We start from the raw sequence: 23,502 nt of genomic DNA, 5'->3' as shown, positions 1-23,502 counted from the left end.
TTTGTGAATAAATGCAGTACAATATACAGTTGTGCTCAAAAGTTTGCATACCCTGGCAGAAATTGTGAAATTTTGGCATTGATTTTGAAAATATGACTGATCATGCAAAAAACTGTCTTTTATTTAAGGATAGGGATCATATGAAGCCATTTATTATCACATAGTTGTTTGGCTCCTTTTTAAATCATAATGGTAACAGAAATCACCCAAATGGCCCTGATCAAAAGTTTACATACCCTTGAATGTTTGGCCTTGTTACAGACACATAAGGTGACACACACAGGTTTAAATGGCAATTAAAGTTTAATTTCCCACACCTGTGGCTTTTAAAATTGCAGTTAGCGGCTGTGTATAAATAGTCAATGAGTTTGTTAGCTCTCACATGGATGCACTGAGCAGGCTAGATACTGAGCCATGGGGAGCAGAAAAGAACTGTCAAAAGACCTGCGTAACAAGGTAATGGAACTTTATAAAGATGGAAAAGGATATAAAAAGATATCCAAAGCCTTGAAAATGGCAGTCAGTACTGTTCAATAATTGATTAAGAAGTGGAAAATTCAGGGATCTCTTGATATCAAGCCAAGGTCAGGTAGACCAAGAAAGATTTCCGCCACAACTGCCAGAAGAATTGTTCGGGATACAAAGAAAAACCCACAGGTAACCTCAGGAGAAATACAGGCTGCTCTGGAAAAAGACGGTGTGGTTGTTTCAAGGAGCACAATACGACGATACTTGAACAAAAATGAGCTGCATGGTCGAGTTGCCAGAAAGAAGCCTTTACTGCACCAATGCCACAAAAAAGCCCAGTTACAATATGCCTGACAGCACCTTGACATGCCTCACAGCTTCTGGCACACTGTAATTTGGAGTGACTGGACCAAAATAGAGCTTTATGGTCACAACCATAAGCGGTATGTTTGGAGAGGGGTCAACAATGCCTATAGTGAAAAAAATACCATCCCCACTGTGAAGCATGGTGGTGGCTCACTGATGTTTTGGGGGTGTGTGAGCTCTAAAAGCATGGGGAATCTTGTGAAAATTGATGGCAAGATGAATGCAGCATGTTATCAGAAAATATTGGCAGACAATTTGCATTCTTCTGCACGAAAGCTGCGCATGGGACACACTTGGACGTTCCAGCATGACAATGACCCTAAGCACAAGGCCAAGTTGACCCTCCAGTGGTTACAGCAGAAAAAGTTGAAGGTTCTGGAGTGGCTATCACAAATCAAATCACATTTATTATCACACAGCCATATACACAAGTGCAATGGTGTGTGAAATTCTTGGGTGTAGTTCCGATCAATATAGACAGTGATGAGACATATACCAATTTACAAAAGCATCAAATTAACACAACACAATTTAAAGTCTAATATACACATATTACACACAACACAATATACAAATAATAACATACACTGTACAGTATACAATACGCACAATATAGATACACATTATTCAATAATAAAAAAAAAAGTATATATAGTAGTATATATAGAATGTACAGTAGGTTGTATTGTACTGTGTTGACATTCAGGCTGTCGGTTGATAGTAAGTTGTTAAGAGAGAATATATATAATAATAATATAATTTATGACAGTCTGGTGTGAGATATAAGAGTAATAATAATAATAAAGTGCAGTGCTGATGTATTTTGATTGTGGGATATCAAGAGTTCAAAAGTCTGATTGCTTGGGGGAAGAAGCTATCATGGAGTCGGCTGGTGCGGGTCCTGATGCTGCGATATCGCCTGCCTGATGGTAGCAGTGAGAACAGCCCATGGCTCAGGTTGCTGGAGTCTCTGATGATCCTCCGAGCTTTTTTCACACACCGCCTTGTATATATTTCCTGGAGGGAGGGAAGCTCACCTCCGATGATGTGTCTGGCAGTTCGCACCACCCTTTGCAGTGCTTTGCGGTTGTGGGCTGTGCTATTGCCGTACCAGGCGGAGATGCAGCCAGTCAGGATGCTCTTACAGTGCAGGTGTAGAACCGTGTGAGGATGTGGCTGTTCATTCCAAACTTCCTCAGCCGTCTCAGGAAGAAGAGGCGCTGATGAGCCTTTTTCACAATGACTTCAGTGTGGATGGACCATGTGAGTTCCTCAGTGATGTGGACACCCAGGAACTTGAAGCTGCTGACTCTCTCCACTGGTGCTCCATTGATGGTGATGGGACTGTGTTCTCTGTCTTTTCTTCTGAAGTCCACCACAAGCTCCTTTGTCTTACTGCCGTTGAGGGAGAGGTTGTGCTCCTGACACCAGTGTGTCAGAGTGTGCACCTCCTCTCTGTAGGCTGTTTCATCATTGTCAGTGATCAGACCTACCACCATCGTGTCATCAGCAAACTTAATGATGGCATTGGAGCTATGTGTTGCCACACAGTCATGTGTGTACAAGGAATACAGGAGTGGGCTGAGAACACAGCCCTGTGGGGCTCCAGTGTTGAGGGTCAGTGATGAGATGTTGCTGCTGCCTATTCTAACCACCTGGCGTCTGCTTGACAGGAAGTCCAGGATCCAGCTGCACAGCGAGCTGTTTAAGCCCAGAGCCCGGAGTTTCTCATCTAGCTTGGAGGGCACTATGGTGTTGAATGCTGAGCTGTAGTCTACAAACAGCATTCTCACATAAGTGTTCTTTTTTTCCAGGTGGGAGAGAGCAGTGTGTATTGTAGATGCAATGGCATCATCAGTGGAGTGGTTGTTGCGGTAAGCAAACTGCAGTGGGTCAAGAGAGAGAGAGGCAGCACAGAGCAGATATAATCTCTGATTAGTCTCTCAAAGCATTTGCTGATGATGGGGGTCAGAGCAACAGGACGCCAGTCATTTAAGCAAGTTATTTTTGATTGCTTTGGAACAGGCACAATGGTGGATGTTTTAAAGCATGTGGGGACTACAGACAAAGAGAGGGAAAGGTTGAAAATGTCTGTAAAAACACCAGCCAGCTGGTTCGCGCACACTCTGATGACGCGGCCTGGAATGCCGTCTGGACCCGCGGCTTTGCGAATATTCACCCGTCGGAAGGATCGGGTTACATCCGCTACAGAGACGGAGAGTGAACTAACCTCTGTAGCTTCGGCAGCGAGAGCCCTCTCTGCGAAGGCAGTGTTATTTCCCTCAAAACGAGCATAAAAAGTATTTAGCTCATCCGGGAGAGAGGCAACGGTGTTCATGGCAGAGTTTTTATTCCCTTTAAAGTCCGTGATGATGTTAATTCCCTGCCACATGCTTCTAGAGTTGGTGGTGTTAAACTGTCCTTCAATCTTGTTCCTGTACTGGCATTGTGCTGTTCTGATTTTTGGAGGGCATAACTGGCTTGTTTATGCTCCTCCGCATTCCCAGAATTGAAAGCGGAGGTCCGCACATTAAGTGCCGTGCGAACATCGCTATTTATCCATGGCTTCTGGTTCAGATAGATCCATATTGTTCTGGTCGGAACTACGTCCTCCATGCACTTTTTGATGAAACACATTACGCTATCAGCGTAAACCTCGATGTCGTCATCAGAGGCGGACCGGAACATCTCCCAGTCCGTGTGATCAAAACAGTCCTGTAGCATAGAGTCTGATTGGTCCGACCAGTACTGGATCGTTCTGAGGGTGGGTGCTTCCTGTTTCAGTTTCTGCCTGTAAGCGGGCAGAAGCAGAATGGAAGAGTGGTCCGATTTGCCAAATGGTGGGCGGGGGAAGGATTTGTAGCCATCCCGGAAGGGAGAGTAGCAATGGTCCAAAACCCGGTCCCCTCGTGTGTTGAAAATAATGTGCTGGTGGTATTTTGGTGTGACTGATTTGAAACTGGCTTTATTAAAGTCCCCGGTCACAATGAACGCGGCCTCAGGGTGCGCGGTTTCCTGCTTGCTTATAATCCCGTACAGTTCCTTGAGTGCCCGGTCTGTGGCGGTTTGTGGCGGGATGTACACAGCAGCGATAATGACCGCTGTGTATTCCCTCGGTAGCCAGAATGGTCAATACAGAAGCATGAAAAATTCCAGATCAGGAGAGCAGAAAGACTTGATAGAATGTACGTTCCTCTGATCACACCAGGATTTGTTGATCATAAAACATACACCACCACCTCTGCTTTTACCTGAGAGGTCTTTTGCTCTGTCCGCTCGGTGCACGGAGAACCCCGCGGGTTCAATGGCTGAATCTGGAATCTCCGCAGACATCCAAGTATCTGTTAGGCAGATAATGCAGCAGTCTCTCGTCTCTTGTTGGAAAGAGATCCGCGCTTTCAGCTCGCAGAGCTTGTTATCCAGAGACTGAACATTTGCCAGTAGAATAGTGGGTAGCGGGGGTCGATTTGCACGGCGTCTTACTCTGATGAGAACGCCGGCTCTGTTTCCCCTTTACCTCCTGTGTTTCCGCGTCCGGACTGCCCAGACAAAGGGCTCCGCTTGCGTGTTTGTAAACAGCGGGTCGGCATTGAGGAATTTGAAGTCCGGTTTACGGTGTGAAATTGCTGAACCAATGTCCAAAAGTGTTTGTCTGTCATAGACAATAAGGCAGACAACATCCAAGACAAAAAACATAAGAATTGTGTACAAAACAAACAAAACGCTGCCATGTTGTGTCGGAGCTCGCAACACAGCAGCCATACTCGGCGCCATCTTGAGTCCAAGTACAGTCTCCTGACCTTAATATCATCGAGCCACTCTGGGGAGATCTCAAACATGCGGTTCATGCAAGACGACCAAAGACTTTGCATGACCTGGAGGCATTTTGCCAAGACGAATGGGCAGCTATACCACCTTCAAAAATTTGGGGCCTCATAGACAACTATTACAAAAGACTGCACGCTGTCATTGATGCTAAAGGGGGCAATACACAGTATTAAGAACCAAGGGTATGCAGACTTTTGAACGGGGGTCATTTCATTTTTTTCTTTGTTGCCATGTTTTGTTTTATGATTGTGCCATTCTGTTATAACCTACAGTTGAATATGAATACCATAAGAAATAAAAGAAATGTGTTTTGCCTGCTCACTCATGTTTTCTTTAAAAATGGTACATATATTACCAGTTCTCCAAGGGTGTGCAAACTTTTGAGCACAACCGGCATATTCTCTTGGAGTCGGGCTAAATAAATAATCACTGTTATTGTATTCCTGGCATCAGAGTCAGACCCTCAGTCACCCCTCAGATTACATACATGTTACATGCAACCTTATAGTAAAAGAAAAATAGAAAAATAATATAATAAGAATAAATGAGGATGATAAAAGATGAGATATATATATATATATATATATATATATATATATATATATATATATAACTTGTAAAAATAAAAGGATATTCGAAAATACACCACTTCACTCCCCCCTTTTGCCTAGATGACTACTTTATTGTGGTCTAGGCAAAATCTCTTAAAAAATATTAATTCTAAATACCGATTCTATGGTAAAATCAAACAATACTCGTAAACATACAGTTGAGTCAGAAGTTTACATACACCTTAGCCAAATACATTTAAACTCAATTTTTCACAATTCCTGACATTTAATCGTAGAAAACTTTCTCTGTCTTAGGTCAGTTAGGATCACTACTTTATTTTAAGAATGTGAAATGTCAGAATAATAGTAGAGAGAATGATTTATTTCAGCTTTTATTTCTTTCATCGCATTCCCAGTGGGTCAGAAGTTTACATACACTTTGTTAGTTTTTGGTAGCATTGCCTTTATATTGTTTAACTTGGGTCAAACATTTTGGGCAGCCTTCCACAAGCTTCTCACAATAAGTTGCTTTATATAATAATTTTGGCCCATTCCTCCTGAGAGAACTGGTGTAACTGTGTCAGGTTTGTTGGCCTCCTTGCTCGCACATGCTTTTTCAGTTCTGCCCACAAATTTTCTATTGGATTGAGGTCAGGGATTTGTGATGGCCACTCCCAATACCTTGACTTGTCCTTAAGCCATTTTTCTTACAACTGTGGAGGTATGCTTGGGGTCATTGTCCATTTGGAAGACCCATTTGCAACCGAGCTTTAACTTAATGGCTGATGTCTTGAGATGTTGCTTCAATATATACACATAATTTTCCTTCCTCATGATGCCATCTATTTTGTGAAGTGCACCAGCCCCTCCTGCAGCAAAACACCCACACAACATGATGCTGCCACCCCCATGCTTCACGGTTGGGATGGTGTTCTTCAGCTTGCAAGCCTCACCCTTTTTCCTCTAAACATAACGATGGTCATTATGGCCAAACAGTAAAATATTTGTTTCATCAGACCAGAGAACATTTCTCCCAAAAGTAAGATCTTTGTCCCCATGTGCACTTGCAAACTGTAGTCTGGCTTTTTTAAAGTGGTTTTGGAGCAGTGGCTTCTTCCTTGCCTGGCATCCTTTTAGGTTATGTCGACGTAGGACTCATTTTACTGTGGATATAGATACTTGTCGACCTGTTTCCTCCAGCATCTTCACAAGGTCCTCTGCTGTTGTTCTGGGATTGATTTTCACTTTTCGCACAAAACTACGTTCATCTCTAGGAGACAGAATGCGTCTCCTTCCTGAGCGGTATGATGGCTGTGTGGTCCCATGGTGTTTATACTTGCGTACTATTGTTTGTACAGATGAATGTGGTACTTTCAGGCTTTTGGAAATTGCTCCCAAGGATCTGAGGTCTTGGCTGATTTCTTTTGATTTTCCCATGATGTCAAGCAAAGAGGCACTGAGTTTGAAGGTAGGCCTTAAAATACATCCACAGGTACACCTCCAATTGACTCCAATTAGCCTTTCAGAAGCTAATTGCCTAAAGGCTTGACATCATTTTCTGGAATTTTCCAAGTTGCTTAAAGGCACAGTTAACTTATTGTATGTAAACTTCTGACCCACTGGAATTGTGATTATAGTCAATTAAAAGTGAAACAATCTGTCTGTAAACAATTGTTGGAAAAATTACTCATGTCGTGAACAAAGTAGATGTCCTAAACGACTTGCCAAAACTATAGTTTGCTAATATTAAATCTGTGGAGTGGTTAAAAAAATGTGTTTTAATGACTACAACCTAAATGTATGTAAACTTCTGACTTCAACTGTATCTTCGGTCAACATTGGCTTGAAATAAAACGGACAATAACAGAAACAAAAACAAACAAAAACAGAACATGTACTAAACAGACTATTTTACTGCTCATTACACGTCAGGGAGTTAAATTTGAATCAATACTAAAATTTATCAGAACTCATTCTAAAATTAGTTTTTGTAGGTTAGTACATAAAATAGAAACATTTTCAGGTACGGTAACACAAATGAAAAGCAAAAACAAACAATTAAGCATGGTTTCTTTCACTTAGATATCAAGACTTTACAGTGTTTGATTTAAGATTATACACAATTTTATTCTCAAAATTTCCAATGTAAGGATCAATTTAATCTTAAAGCAAAAATACTTTACTCTAATTTTTGGTACTTAAAAAATCTCTTCTTTTGACGTAACCCCTGCACCTGAACTGAAGCTTTTCTTATTTCCTTTATTTTCTCAAGCTTTATTTAAAACCTCATAAGAATATAAATATGAAACCACGTAAAAACTTGAAGAGTTTAAAATTCATCTGGAATTTTACCACACACCATTTTCATAATAAATAGAAAAATTATCATAAAAAGTGTAATGTAAACATCAAGGTAACATATAATGTTGACACTCTGGATCCCATAAACTGGACCAGACAGAACATAAAGCACAACAGACACATGAATGTTAAGTTTTCATATTTAAGGTTTGGTTTTCATACTCAAGTTACAAGATAGAATTTGGTCTAGACACTTTTTTTTTATTTTATTTTTATTAGTCAGTTTCACCTTTTTACTAATTTCTCATTCAATTCTATTCTATTAAAAAACAAAAACAAACAATCAATCTTTATCTTTAGTATGGTGGTGGTTGTTTATTTATTTTTTTATTCTTCATTATTAAAAATGGACATGAGTTCAATAAAAGCATAAGTAGATGTAATAAATCATCTTTCAATCTTAATTATTCATCATACAAACATTCTGAGGTTTGTTTAATACATACAGTCTCCTAAGTCAGGCACTCCTTTGTCTGCAACGGTTCTCAAAAGTTTACCTCCAAAACCAATCTATAAATAAAAATCTTGTATGATCAGGGTATGATCCCTGGATGGCACAGTGACCTAATGTTTGGTATTTAACACTGTGATAAGCTGTTTAAGTAATGCGGTTATTAAAATGCAGTCGGGTTGAGTGGAACTCAAGATTCCTACAGACCTCCCTTTGATGCTTTTGACCTAAAAGCATCCATCCACTTCCTTAACCCATATCACACCTCGCTTCTTGGGCAGGTTTCCAGGGTGGTGATGCCCTGCCTTAGGTTGCCCCCCTTTTTGCCATTGGAGAGTCTTACCCAGGGCTCGACATTAAGCAATGTCATGTGCTTGTCCATTAGACAAGTTAATTGGTCATTCACTTGTCCAAGTAAAAATGTTAATTGTTTGGAGACAAAAACAAAGAAAGGATATAAGGAAAAAAAAAGAAAAGCCTCCATCATTTGCACCTAATAGGGATTAAGAACACAGTGCAGAAAGATGGTAAATCGTTACTCACCCTCAAGCCTGCATGAATTTCTCTCTTCTGAGGAACACAAAATTAGATTTTTGTCAATGTTAGTCACAGTCACTGTTCACTGTCACTGCATCTTTTTTTTTTTTTTTTTTTTTTCATTAAATAAAAGTGAACTGAGACTGAAACTAACATCTCCTTTTGAGTCCAACGGAAGATAGAAAGTCAGACAGGTATGGAACAACATAAAGGTGAGTAGTGATGACAGAATTTTTGGTAACACTACAATAATATTTCATTAATTAACATTAGATAATGCATTAGCTGTCATGAACTAACAATGAACAATATTTTACAGCAATGTATTAATATACTGTATGTTGGAATTAACATTAACCAAGATTAATAAATTATATAAAAGTGGTGTTTTTTGTTAGTTCATGTTAACTAATGTAGTTAACTTACGTTAACAAATGGAACCTTTATGCATTGAAAATGTTAACAGATGAAATCCTGAGAACCTTGCTGCTAAATCAGTTATGTTGTATATTCAAAACAGATATGCATATTAAAGATAGATAATGTTTTCATTGTGTGTAATTTATTAATGTAATAGTATTAATATTATTATAATGTATATTGTTATATACTTATTAAAATTGACTGATTCACATGGCAGAGAAAATACCTTGGATACACACATTAGATTGAGTTGGAGCTCTAGAAAGATGAGAGATGTAACGGGTGCATAAGTGTGTTTTAAGCGTTTCTCTTCACTCTACAGATGGAATTATTACACAAAGCGTTTTTTGCCATTTCTGCCTTTCTTGCTGTTTTATGAGGGAGCGCCATGATGTGACGAAACAAAATTATATCTCTCCAACGTTGTGTGCTTGCGATGAAGACAGCTTTGTTGATTATAAACAGGAGCAATAGTTTTATCGCATCGCTCGCTTATAGAAACGTGGTACAACTCCATTTGCGTGTCCAATTAACAGGTTTATACCCGTTTATATATGTAAAATCTAAAGTTCAGTAAATATGCGCTTCCCCACTGCACGCACTCACAAGCTACTGAACGCTGCACCACGAGTGAAGGAGAGAGGGCGACGCAATAGAGGGAATTCCCCGCATTTTGAAAGTGAAACATGCATTACTAACATTCATTATTGAGCTTTTAATCAGGCTACTTGTCTGGTTGGGCAAGTAAAATTCTCTTTTTAACTTGTCTGTTCAAAATTGCATTTGCCCCAGACAAGCGGACAAGCGTTAATGTCGAGCCCTGTTACCCGTCATTGGGTCATCACCTCTTGCCACTGGGTTACTGCTTTGTTCCCTCTGGCAATCTCTGATAATTTGGTTTTAGTAAAGAGATATCCTCTTTTGTTTCAGGGAGTATCACTTGAGAACCATCACAGCCAATGGAACCTTCTACAACTGCTTAAATATGGAGACAGTTCAAAATGTGGTTAAATTCACAAAACATCATTCAAAATGTAACAATCTATTAAAAATGTCCAAATTAAAAATGAAATAATGCTAAAATTGAACTCATTTACAAATAACTCATTTCCATTCAGGGCGTATTTCTGCTACTTTAGCAAATGTCACAAAAGACCCTGTATCATGGTGGGGACTAACATCAGACCATAATTCATATCATTTTGAAGAAGTTTGTCATAAAAATAAAATAGCCTCTGTGGAGCTCCTAAGAAGCTTAATTTAAAAACATCACCTTACTTCAATAATAGTTCAGATTGTTTTGTACCTACATTAATTCTTTCAGATGAACATTTCAGCTGAATCTCTTATCTTTAGTATAAACACAACTTCAAATTGTCCTCTGAATATACAAAATCTTTAACTATGATGAGGATAACTGTAGCTTGAACCTTTCCATCATCACTGTATTTAACATGATTGTCAAGTCACATCATTTTCTTTATAAAAATAAAATACAGAAATAAAACTTATTTTGAGAGGTGCATTTGGCACACTTCAAAACCTGCTCGACTTTCACTGCTCTTGTGTTTCAAGCAGATGCTTATCAGTGTTTTAATAAAACACAAACTTTTTCTTTCTCACCATTCTCTTTACATTCAATAAAATTTGCTTTAGCCTTCTGTTCAAACAGAGCTTTACATTTCCAACACCTATTGTTTAGCCTGTGTCATCTTATCATTAATATATTACCAATCTTATATATATATATATATATATATATATCATTATTATTAAGTCAATGAAATCTCTTAGGACTACTTTCAACATTTCTTGCTCTTTCTCTGAAGGAACCTCCATTCTATCAGATAAAATAATATAAATCACCTTTTTAAGCTAACAAAAAAGTAAATAAAAGTTTAAACAGAAGAAAGTAGTAGTAAAGAGGTACAAAGGAAATTCAAACAAATGTCTTTTCTTATGTTTTGAAATAATTGATCAGTAAAATACACTACGCCCTTTTAATTTCTCATGTTTCTTATATAATGAGAAGTAGATTTTTTGCTAGAGCAGTTAATTTAACCATTTATTCTCATCTCTAATTTTTTTATATCCTAATGTTTCAACATTATTTAACAATCAGATTTTTCAGTTATTACTCTTATACTTATCAGCATTTCCTGCCAACTGCTTCAGTTAAATAGCAGAACCAAAAGACACAATGCAGAAACTATATGCCTCTAAAGTGATAATTCCATGGATTAAGCTCGAAATAGAAGTAACAGAAAAACACTCAATCCTTCTTTGTGGTACCCACTAACCTTTCGTTAAAGTGAGGGTACTCTCTCTCTGGAAAATTTTCAGGGAGTGACCAATCCAATAGGTAACTCTAACTTTGCCATCAAGTTTTTACTATTCAAATCAATAAATCAACTGTTAGATGCTGGATTTAAATTTAGACCCTCAGACCAATTTAAACATGGGTATTGAACCCATGAATGGCATTCTCGAAAATCATAAGCCCAATTGATGTTATAAGAATGAGATCAACTTATCCAGAGAGAAATTTAAATCCACATTAGAAATGACAAATCAGTAATGATTACCAGCACCAGTGAGCGTAAGATGACCTTCACTCTGAATGATCAGCTTCAAATAGTAGACTATATCATCTACTCCAGTCATCTGTAATGATACAACACTAATTCCAAAAGTAAGTCAAACAACAAACACGATGACAAAAGAAAGGGTAAAACAGTTAGTATCAAAGAAACACACAGAATACACGCATGATGGTTATTAACAATCATAGTTGAGGAAGTTACGATGTTCAATTTAATCTTAATGCTTTTCCATGGGTTTCGCTTACTACCAATGACCAATTTTTTCCTTGGCATTATCATTATTTTTTATTTTTTTAACAATCAATTACATCAAAGATATTTCTTAAATCTTCAAATCAGAACTTCTAGCACGAATAACATTTTCCGTTTTATGCACTTACGAAAGAAGAAAACTTCCATTTTATTAGATATCTGTTAACAACGTTTGCTTGGTTCTGCCTCCTTATTGGAGATTGGGACTTTATTTTCCATTTTATCTGGCATGATTGGTCACAGATCAAACCCAAGGAAAAAGCATCACAATACTGGCAAGGCTGCCACACATAAAAATCAGAAAACAAGATATCTGGAGCACGACTTCAGCTAATTGGAACTGCAGAGAACATGAGATGATCCAAATCATTCTTAAATTTATTTTCCTTTAAGCTCAAAAGCAGGTTTCAATGTATCTATGATCAACCATTTCCTAAATCCTATATATAAAATAAAGTTATTTTAATCTAAACTTAAAATCCTCCACTACCTATTTTCTAAGCTCGGGGTACCCTTATCTGAATGGAGACATCGAGCGAGCTGTCAATATGTCTTTTAAACACCTGCAGGCAAAATTTGCGCTCAGGTTTGCAATCAGTAGAGAGAGAGAGTTTACTAATTGTTCTCTGCAGTTCCAATATACATCACAAGTCAGTGGGATCCAGTACTTCCCGAAATATAGAAGAAAAAGAAGCCCAAAACTAAAAGAGAAAGAAACACAAGACAAAAAGGAGGAAAAAGAGTAACCATTCAAAAACGTTCACAAGCAATTATAGTCATATGCAAATTGAATTAGAGGTGTCACAATGCAACACTTTCTACGATTCTGATAGGTCACTTCAAACATCTTAGCACTTTACAAATATGGTCTGTTTCCACCTTCTTGCAAACAATAATTCGTTAGCCATAACATTCAAAAGTTAAAAGTCTGAGAAAAGTTGTTGCTCAGTCACAGGTCCTAAACGTATCAGATCATTCTCAGCCATTTTGCTCCAGTATGCCAGCAGATGTTTATGTGGTTATTACTGTACAAAGGTCCGTGTATACAGTGTGCTGTGTTGATTCTGAATGTCCTATGTTTAACTTGCCTGTTGTTGTGCAGGTATTTCAATGAGATGTCTGCTCAAGGCCTGCGTCCCCGTACCGTATCCAGTCCTATTCCCTACAGCCCATCACCGAGCTCCAGCCGACCCATCTCACCAGGTACACACTCATTCAGTGCATTACCTCAGCAGCTCTCCAACAATCTGGACACAAACACATTGGCATTTTTCACACTGTTTATACTTCACCCTGGGTTAGTAATTAATCCTGGGTGTTCAGGTTTCAAGATTTCACGCAGTATATATGTAAACCCTGGGTTAAAAGTCTGATTTGCATATTTATGAGGTAAATAATATTGATTGGACGAGCACAACTCAAGCAAACTGTTTTAATATCTGCTTATCCATGGGTCAAAACATCGGCACGTAAGTCTTTTCTTAACCCAGGGTTAAGCATTGTGTGATGCTTGGTCAGAAATGCTTTCAATTCTTGTAAAAGAAGGCATAAACACAATCCAATAACTGATCCTAACTATATATTAAATACAATTTCTAAACAACAACAAAAAAAATGTATGATGTAATTCATTTTATTTTTTATAAAATTCCACTTACAACAAAACTTGTATGTATCTCTACCCATACTTTTATGGAGGATCTAATGTGACAATATTAAAAATAAATAAATATATGTGCAAAGAAATGTAAAAAATTGATTCATTTATACATTTATTTATTTATACATGTATTTATTACCATTTGTTTATTACATTTAGTCATTTAGCAGACACTTTTACCCAAAGAGACTTACAAATGAGGCACATAGCAAGTCATTTGTCATACAAAGTTTAACAACATCTGCAGTATTGTACTGCCAAGTTTTCAAGGTGGCTGAAGTAGTATCGGTGTTAGCGAAGAAGGAGACAGAGAAGGATTTCACTATTTATGAATGTCCACATTGAAGTATTTATTCATGCATATCCACATCTGTTTATTTCTACATTTCTGTGTCCGTATGGTAATGACCGAGGTGTGTTTTCTTCTTCAGGCATAGCAATGAAGCTCGGAGTGCTCAGTAGGGAAGTTTGAAGGCCTCAGTGATATCTTGTGGTTAACGAAATGAAATGCGGGGCCTGGGTAGCTCAGCAAGTAAAGACACTGACTACCACACCTGGAGTCGCAAGTTCGAATCCAGGGCATGCTGAGTGACTCCAGTCAGGCTTCATAAGCAACCAATTGGCCCAGTTGCTAGGGTGGGTAGTGGCACATTGGGTTAACCTCCTCGTGGTCGCTATAATGTGGTTCTCGCTCTCGGTGGGGTTGATGGTGAGTTGTGCGTGGATGCCGCGGAGAATAGTGTGAGCCTCCACACTCGCTACGTCTCTGCGGTAACGTGCTCAACAAGCCACGTGATAAGATGTGGATTGACGGTCTCAGATGCGGAGGCAACTGAGATCCATCCTCCACCACCCGGATTGAGGCGAGTCACTATGCCACCATGAGGGCCTAGAGCGTATTGGGATTTGGGCATGCCAATTTGGGGAGAGAAGGGGAGAAAATGAAAAAAATGAAATGCGAGTCTACTGACTTGAAATATAGCTACAGATGGGTGTGTTCATTTATTTAGAATTTGTAAAATAGACTTGTGATTAGAGCAAGTTAAATAGGGAATGAATAATCTCTGTAAAATTAATGCATAAATATGGAAATAAAAGTGAAAAATACTCATTTATGTAAGATCTGAACATTTATTTCAATGTTCACTTTTTTTCCTTTCATTTTTTTACATTTCTTTACAAATTTATTTAATATTGTCACATTAGGTCCTCCATATATGTTTTTATATGAACATTATACATGTTATATGTATAACTTAAAGAATTGCACTAATCCCTGTTGTTCTAATTCAATAAGTACATTTGCTAAAGCCTCTCTGAATGTGGTGTGTGCTTCTGCAGGGTTGTCATATGCCAGTCACACGGTGGGCTTCACCCCACCCACCACACTGACCCGACCGGGCATGTCTTACTACAACACGCCCGGCCTCCACGTCCATGTAGGAGCTTCACATGGCATCGCAGTGAGTTCCTCCTGGTCTGCCACATTATGACCATCCGTTTTCAACTGCCAATATGGGTTTTTCCATCTTGAAACCAGGGTGGCCAATGGCCGATATAATACAGATACACTATCTATACATAATGCATAATACAGTATAATAAAGCATTTGAGATTTACACATATTTACACATAACTTTTACAGAATTTTATTATTATTATTATTATTATGTATTTTTTATCCATAAGGCTGTTTTTGATATTTTGGCACAAGAAGTTTGCAGTTGGTTTGTTATTTGCAGATGCCAAATATCTTAAAATTGCCAATTAATTGGCTTGGCAAGTATATCAGTCTATCCAATAATGTGTAATACTTGCAAATCAGTTTAACCCAGTGGGCCACTATGTATGCGCTTTATCTTGTAGTATTTTTTTTTTTTTTATATATATATTTGAAAATAAATTTGAACTACAGTGCCTCCAGAAATTATTCACAGCACTTTTTCCACATTATGTTATGTTACAGCCTTATTCCAAAATGGATTATATTCATTATTTTCCTCAAAATTCTACAAACAATACCCCATAATGACAACGTGAAAGAAGTTTGTTTGAAATCTTTGCAAATGTATTAAAAATAAAAAAGTATTCTCAGCCTTTGCCATGACACTCAGAATTGAGCTCAGGTGCATCCTGCTTCCACTGATCATCCTTGAGATGTTTCTACAACTTGATTGGAGCCCACCTGTGGTAAATTCAGTTGATTGGACATGATTTGGAAAGGCACACACCTGTCTATATAAGGTCCCACAGTTAACAGTGCATGTCAGAGCACAAACCAAGCCATAAAGTCCAAGGAATTGTCTTTAGACCTCCGAGACAGGATTGTATCGAGGCACAGATCTGGGGAATGGTACAGAAAAATTTCTGCAGCATTGAAGGTCCCAATGAGCACAGTGGCCTCCATCATCCGTAAATGGAAGAAGTTTGGAACCACCAGGACTCTTCCTAGAGCTGGCCGCCCGGCCAAACTGAGCGATCAGGGGAGAAGGGTCTTAGTCAGGGAGGTGACCAAGAACCCGATGGTCACTCTGACAGAGCTCCAGTATTTCTCTGTGGAGAGAGGAGAACCTTGCAGAAGAACAACCATCTCTGCAGCACTCCACCAATCAGGCCTGTATGGTAGAGTGGCCAGACGGAAGCCACTCCTCAGTAAAAGGCACATGACAGCCCGCCTGGAGTTTGCCAAAAGGCACCTGAAGGACTCTCAGACCATGAGAAACAAAGATTGAACTCTTTGGCCTGAATGGCAAGGGTCATGTCTGGAGGAAACCAGGCACCGCTCATCACCTGACCAATACCATCCCTACAGTGAAGCATGGTGGTGGCAGCATCATGCTGTGGGGATGTTTTTCAGTGGCAGGAACTGGAAGACTAGTCAGGAGCGAGGGAAAGATGAATGCAGCAATGTACAGAGACATCCTTGATGAAAACCTGCTCCACCTGGACCTTGGACTGGGGCGAAGGTTCATCTTCCAACAGGACAACGACCCTAAGCACACAGCCAAGATAACAAAGGAGTGGCTCCAGGACAACTCTGTGAATGTCCTTGAGTGGCCCAGCCAGAGCCCAGACTTGAACCCGATTGAACATCTCTGGAGAGATCTGAAAATGGCTGTGCACCGACGCTCCCCATTCAACCTGATGGAGCTTGAGAGGTCCTGCAAAGAAGAATGGGAGAAACTGCCCAAAAATAGGTATGCCAAGCTTGTAGCATCATACTCATTAAAAGACTTGAGGCTGTAATTGGTGCCAAAGGTGCTTCAACAAAGTATTGAGCAAAGGCTGTGAATACTTATGTACATGGGATGTCTTTTATTTTTTTTTTATTTTTTTTTTTATAAATTTGCAAAGATTTCAAACAAACTTCTTTCACGTTGTCATTATGGGGTATTGTTTGTAGAATTTTGAGGAAAATAATGAATTTAATCCATTTTGGAATAAGGCTGTAACATAACAAAATGTGGAAAAAGTGAAGCGCTGTGAATACTTTCCGGATGCACTGTAGATTTCAAACATTTGTGTCTCGGTTGCATTAGTTAATGCGTTGCTCTAATATGAAAAAAAAAATAACCCCAAAACAGCAACTTTCATGTCGAACAAGGTGTTAAAACTAGAAACTAGCAACTGATTCCTTTTGACCAAAATTAAGTCATGTTTTTTCCATGCATTACTGCCAATAGAAAGAGTTACTCAGTAGGGTGTTCACACTTGAGTGCTCCATAAAAGATACATTTTTTAAATTATTATTATTAATAATAGTAATATTATTATATTGTATTATATTTAAAAAATAATACATTTGAATTGGATTGCAATATACAATAGTAATATATTTCTGTAATAATTTAACATGCCATTGCTATAGGGTCTCGAGCCTTTAGTTTGATGGAACACTGAAAGAACACTGTGTGTTGTTTCTGTGTTTAGTTTAAGTTGACAACAAATTTGTGCTCCTTCCAAACAGGGTTAAATGCTCTCATCTCCTCCATGGTCCAAAAAAAATGCAGTGTCATGCAGTTACTTTAGATTTGTTGAGAAACTTGTAATGGCCAAATATATTTGGAATGAACGCAAATGTGCATTATAAGTAAATCTGGAGAATTTTAGATATAGTGAGCGAACACACAAACTGAACTTGGAGCACATCTGTTCTGTGTATAATACATAAACGAAGCACAAGTTGGACTTAGTGTGTATCGAGCACAGAACTGCTCTGAGACACCGTTCCGAGTATGTATAATACACTGCAGATCAGAGCGTTTCACATACAAGACATACAATATTCATAAACTTCTGCAACTACTTACTTCAGCGCATGCTCCAAAGTGAAAGGCGAATTTCTGAAGGAGTGTCAAGGGTCAGTGATGGCAAAAGTAAACTTAATGGACTTCAGAAGGACTTGCGATTTGCTCTCTAATTCTCAGACACAGCCTATAATGAAAATAAACAACAATTTGCAACTTTACCTGGCTGATAATTTCTGCTAGCTTGCTGACAAACACCTCGGAGGGTTATACTTCATTAACCGTAAGAGGCAGAAACCGTGGTTGGGGTGAAAATAAGATAAATTGTGCAGCCATACGGCTGGCTCATGCTTGTTAACATCAAAATTTTGGATCATGTTAACACCTTTTTTGGAATACCATTACTGAACATTCATTTATATTTGTGCATGTCAAAACAAAGGTAATTCTAGGTGACAGTAGATACAGACCGTTGTGAAAAGTCAAGCTATGGAGGAAACTCTGAATAAAACAGCTGCCTAATGCCAGTATAATCAGAATTTAGGGTCATGTAAATACCTTATTTGGATTATCCACCTTAACTGAACATTAATGTATATTTGTGCAAGTTGAAACAAAGGCAATTCTGGGTGAGATTAGATACAGATTGGCTGATGTGAAAAGACAAGCTATTGAGTAAACACTATTCCAGTTTCAAAAATCTGAATGAGTTTAATAAAACAGCTGCTTGTGTGTTATCAAGGACATAAACGTGAATGTCCAAAGAAACTGTCCAAATTTTTTAAAATTCAACATATGAAATGGCAATAGTGAGAATCTCTAGTATTTTCATTAGAGAACAATGGGAAAAGAACAGGCATGTTTTATTTTATTCAGAATATGCCTATTACCTGTAAACAGGTATATTTCAAAAGCTTTGAAGCTTGTAAAGTCTTTTTCAGGGTGCTTTCACACTAGCTCTTTTGGTGCACACCCAGGTTCGAATGACGTTAGGAATTGGATGATGTGAACATTGTTTTCTGAACTTGGCTGCGCATCCGCGAACTGCAAGCAAGTCCACTTGAAAAGGTCGTCTGTGGTATGGTTCATGTGAACTACAGTACAGTTCGCTGCTTATGTGAACGCAATCGTACCAAATGGCGGTTCGGACCCAAATAATATGATGCGAACAGAGACCAGCGGGGTACGAGGGGTGAGGAGACTAACTCTGGTTCAGTCCAAGCATCACACCAAGTGTGAAAGCACCCTCAGAATAAGGCGTAACCCAAATGTGAACCTTAATCAGAAAATTATGCATGTAAACAGTCAATATCAATCTTCATTTGTTTGAAACACCAGATGTGTGCCATCTTATAACAGTCTATAGATTTATATGTCCCTTTTTCTCCCACAGAGACCCTCCCCAAGAAGAAGCAATAGTCCGGACAAATTCAAGCGTCCTACACCCCCGCCTTCCCCCAATATGCAGGCTGGTGTGCAGCCGCCACCTCCACTTCCACCCCCAGTGCATCCAGTGTCATCCCAAGCAGCTCTGTCACAACAACAACAGCTGCAGTAGTCCTCACAGTCATAGATCAATGTACCATCAGAGAGGATTAAAACCAGAGCTGCTTTACTAACCCCACCCCACTTGCTTGGAATGAAGGCATGCACAGCTCAGAGGGTTGCTTTTGAGGGAGAAGAAAATGAACATTCCCCTAAAGATGTAGCACAGTTTTGACATGAGAAAGAGAATTAAAGGGCTGGTTCACCCAAAAAGGAACATTCTGTCATCATTTACTCACTCTCATGTCATCCCAAACCTTTATGACAGAGGGGACCTTCACAGTGAACATGTTTTTCTATGTAAACATGCTCTAGACAGACATCTTGGAATTTTTTTTTTTTTTTTTCTTTTCTTTTTTCTCAGTGTCATGCAGGAGTGCCATTTTCAAGACACCATGTCCAGTTATAAGAACTTCAAACTTTTTAAAAAATGTCTTGACACCTGCATTCTGTTCCATTGGTGTCCAGCTTGTTTTAGCAGAAGAATGCATACAGCCTGAACAGCCCTTAACTTTCTTCCCTGGAGCACAGAATGTCAAATTTTGAAGAATGCTGAAGTTTTCAAATACAACGAATGTGAAGGGTGACTGAGGCTGTCAGTCCCTAACATTCTACCTAAGATCTCCTTTTGTGCTCCACGGAAGAAAAAAAAAGAATCATTCAGGTCTTGAACAACATGAAGCGAGTAAATAATGACAGAATTGTCATTTTATGAGTAAACTAACTCTTTAAGATTTCAGCAAGTACTTACTGCATTGACATCAGTCAAGCATACAATCTACATCCAAAGCGATCTCTTAGAAATTCCTTGGTCATATATGGACAAAAGATGATTTTGAGAAAAAGCAAAGTATAATGACTGCAATCATATATTTTTCCATAAAAATGGACAGTTTAAAAATGTCAACCAGAGCGGACTAGTAGGACATCAGTGTTCCAGATGGAATTGTGGTATAAGCAGCTATTGGTCTTTCATAGATGACAAGAAACTCGGGCATTGGCAGCCGTTTGCCTGACGCCACTCTGGCATTCTCAGTTAAATTATAGATTAGCAAGTGTCTCCAAAAGTGAGAAAGGAAACTTTCTAATCAGACAGCCTGCTGATACAGCAATATGCATTTCATACTGTTGTTATGCATTTACCTTGCCACATAAATCGTATTCAGAAAGCAAGACAGCAAAATATATTTACCATACTCAGAATGTTTGGCGAAAACACTTGATAAATTTCATTAAGAAATATCTGGACATTGGCATGACTATACCCACCCCCCCCCCCCCATTATTATATATATATATTCTTTTTTATGAATTCAGTACAGGAAATACTACCATAATGTATACCTGTAGATGTACCTTACAAAATGTACGATACAATTTAAATATTAAAAAAAAATAAAAAATCCACATGGTAGTATGTTTGGAGCATTGGGGGATGATTTTCTTCAAGTAAAATATATACATATATTTTTTTTTTTTTACAGGATGTTTCTTGACGAGTGTTGTAAGATTCAGGTGACTTAGGTGTATGAGAACATCTGCTCACTTTTAAGTAAGATGACTTTGTCTTTTGTGGCTGCTCCTCCTACTGGGTCCTAAGATTTTTTTTTTTTTTTTACAGCAAGACCCTTTAGATAGGAAATGAAATGGTGTAGATTAGAAAGAGACTCGTGTTTGGAGGATGTGTCTTTATTTCTTATGATGAACTGTTACATTGTTTCAGGTAAACAGTGTTTGATACCACTGTGATTGATTTTCTTTTGTTTCGTTTTTTTCCATTCCAGAATATACGAAATTGAGTAAAGTGAGTTGGAGCATGTGTAAATAAACTTTGTGCGCTTTTTGAAGTATTTGAAACTTTCTGGCACTAATGTGTATATGTGATGTCATCTTAGACCTGTCTGTTGTCGCCGACTGTAGTTTTCAACCATTTTTTAAGATTTGCTCCAAATTACCAAATTGATCCCTGAGTTGATGCAGCTTAACATGCCTAACAAGAGAACACAAGCAAGCACTTACTACATATTATGACAATTATAATTTATTGCAGAATTACTGAAAATCAAAGTAAACCAATTACAGGTTCCCATGCAGTTCCATTGTAGTTAGGGCACAGTTTGTTTGGGATGTGTTAGCTGTGACCAGATAGATGCTGTAAGTGTACATCTTGCCCTTTCTATTCGTAACAAACCCATCCTTGTTGCGCGGTGCACTGTGACAGCAGGGGTTGTCATATTTACTACAGGTTGTCTGTAAAGGCTTAACTGACTGTTTTTGTTTCTGTTGTTTCTTTACAATGTACAGTATTTTGGAGAGTACAGTTTGTTAGAACATTCTTCTGAGAACCAGGAATGTTTGTTTCATTTTGTTTATCTTTGCTTTTGTTACTGTAAATACTCATTTCATTGTATAGGGAAAAAAAGAATAAAGAAAAAGAACTATGTTTTTTACCATTATATGTGCCAGCAGATTTCAGCTTTTCTAGAGCATGTCCTTTTTTCTGTATTCCTTTTTTTTTTATTGACTGTTGACAGATGAATGTAATGTTTGCTCATTTTACTGCTGTCATTATTGGATGGAACACCTTTGAGCCTTAACTCACTGTGGTATTGCTAAATGTAAGAATTGTTTTGCTTTGTATCCCAACATCAGATAATTAAAACCTTAAAATGTTCAATTTCTCTGATTTGTTTGTCACATCAGATAGTTATTCCGGGCTGTTTCAATCAGGTTCATTGCGTCATTGTAAAGTAAAATGAACATGCTAAATTATGTAATGGTACAATATTGGAGAACTTAAAACCTCAAACCAATGGAAGAAAAATCAAATGAACCTTTTCAGTCTTTTCAGCTGATTGCAGGCTAATTTCTTTATTATGTGAAGCTAAAGTGCTTAAAAGTAATACTGGATAAAAGCATCTACTATATGACTTGAATGTAAATGTTTTGACATGGTTTTTATAGTTGACCTGAAATTGTTACACATCAACTTCAATCTCTGCTTTTGTTACAACGTAAATGTTTCATTGTAACCTGCAAGAAAGCAATTTGAGCTGTTTTATGGGAAATCTTTCTGGCATGTTTGGCCTTGTGATTACTTGTTCCCACAGTCAAAGTGCTGAACTGGTTTTTTTCTCCCCTGTAGACAAGAACTTGTTCTGCTACTGTGAGAAATGTATTCAGGAGTACTCCTCCCATTGGCTGAATCTCAAGAGTCTGCAGTATGAAATAGAGAAGACTTCTTTCTATGAGAAGTGCATTTTAAAGTTATATTTTTAAATGTTCAGCTTTTAAAAGTTATATGTCAGCAACATTTTACACTCACTAGAGGTTTCACAACAATTATGGAAATGAAAAAATGATACATAATGTTTCTGATCTGTGACTGAAATGTAAGTTATGTATTTGCTGAAAAGTTTGGTTCCAGTGTGTCTTCTGACTGATCTACGAATCTACACTGTTAACACGTACAGGCCTGGATTAAGAACACACAGGGCCCTGGGGCTATAGCAATCCCACATGCAACCAGGTGAATTACAGGACAATTGTTTGGTTGTCTTGACTGGCATGTGCTGTTCACACAAAACATTAAAGACAGTGGGGGAAAAAACCTCATTTAAATAACGTAACCCAGATTGCAAGGAGACGTCGATTCAACATCTATTTTTAGTTGTAAGGGTCGGGATCAGTCGTCGATCAATTTTCAATGTTTAATCAACATTCACTATTTGGTTGGTTCATCAGAACATTTTAAGGTCGAAAATGAACATATATTCAACGTCGAAATGAGGCTGATTCATCAACATGTACCACTGACCAATCTGGTCGAAATCTTAATGTTTATTCTATGTTGAAACTTTAGAGAGGTCAGAGTTCTGCACAAGCGTGTTTTTTTTAATCTACACCGGGCTAACCGTCAGTGGATGTCACTAGAAAAAGGTAAGAATAAATGTACGTTTATTCATCATTTTACAAATCTCAAATCTAAACCATAGTTTTCGAAAAAGCGTTTTTCTCTTGGTTGAGACATCCAGGATAAGCACACAAATGCGCCATTGTGAGTAAACGGATAAATACAGATCTAAACCAAAAACAAAAATGTGCGTCAGTTCTTGTGTGAACATGCCAACGCGATTACGTCACATGCGCATACTGCTGCTGATTGGAAGCGATGATTTAAAAAGTTAACAGTTACTTAAATATTGATAT

The 23,502-nt window shown here is 38.2% G+C and overlaps 1 protein-coding gene across 1 annotated transcript in view; it reads left to right on the top strand.

Moving 5' to 3' along the window:
- The window catches only part of LOC127426746 (coiled-coil domain-containing protein 6-like), a 39,512-nt gene extending 17,542 nt beyond the window's left edge, over positions 1 to 21,970 (top strand). The window contains exons 7-9 of the mRNA XM_051673752.1: positions 12,943 to 13,043; positions 14,842 to 14,963; positions 19,142 to 21,970. Coding sequence (XP_051529712.1) covers positions 12,943 to 13,043; positions 14,842 to 14,963; positions 19,142 to 19,306 — 388 coding nt within the window. The 3' untranslated portion in view covers positions 19,307 to 21,970. The remainder of the gene's footprint in view (positions 1 to 12,942; positions 13,044 to 14,841; positions 14,964 to 19,141) is intronic.
- The last annotated feature ends 1,532 nt before the right edge of the window (positions 21,971 to 23,502 follow it).

The sequence above is a fragment of the Myxocyprinus asiaticus genome, chromosome 36 (assembly GCF_019703515.2).
Source record: "Myxocyprinus asiaticus isolate MX2 ecotype Aquarium Trade chromosome 36, UBuf_Myxa_2, whole genome shotgun sequence".
Classification (NCBI taxonomy): domain Eukaryota; kingdom Metazoa; phylum Chordata; class Actinopteri; order Cypriniformes; family Catostomidae; genus Myxocyprinus; species Myxocyprinus asiaticus.
The sequence above is the reverse complement of the archived record's forward strand: the minus strand, read 5'-3'. Positions and strand labels throughout refer to the sequence as shown.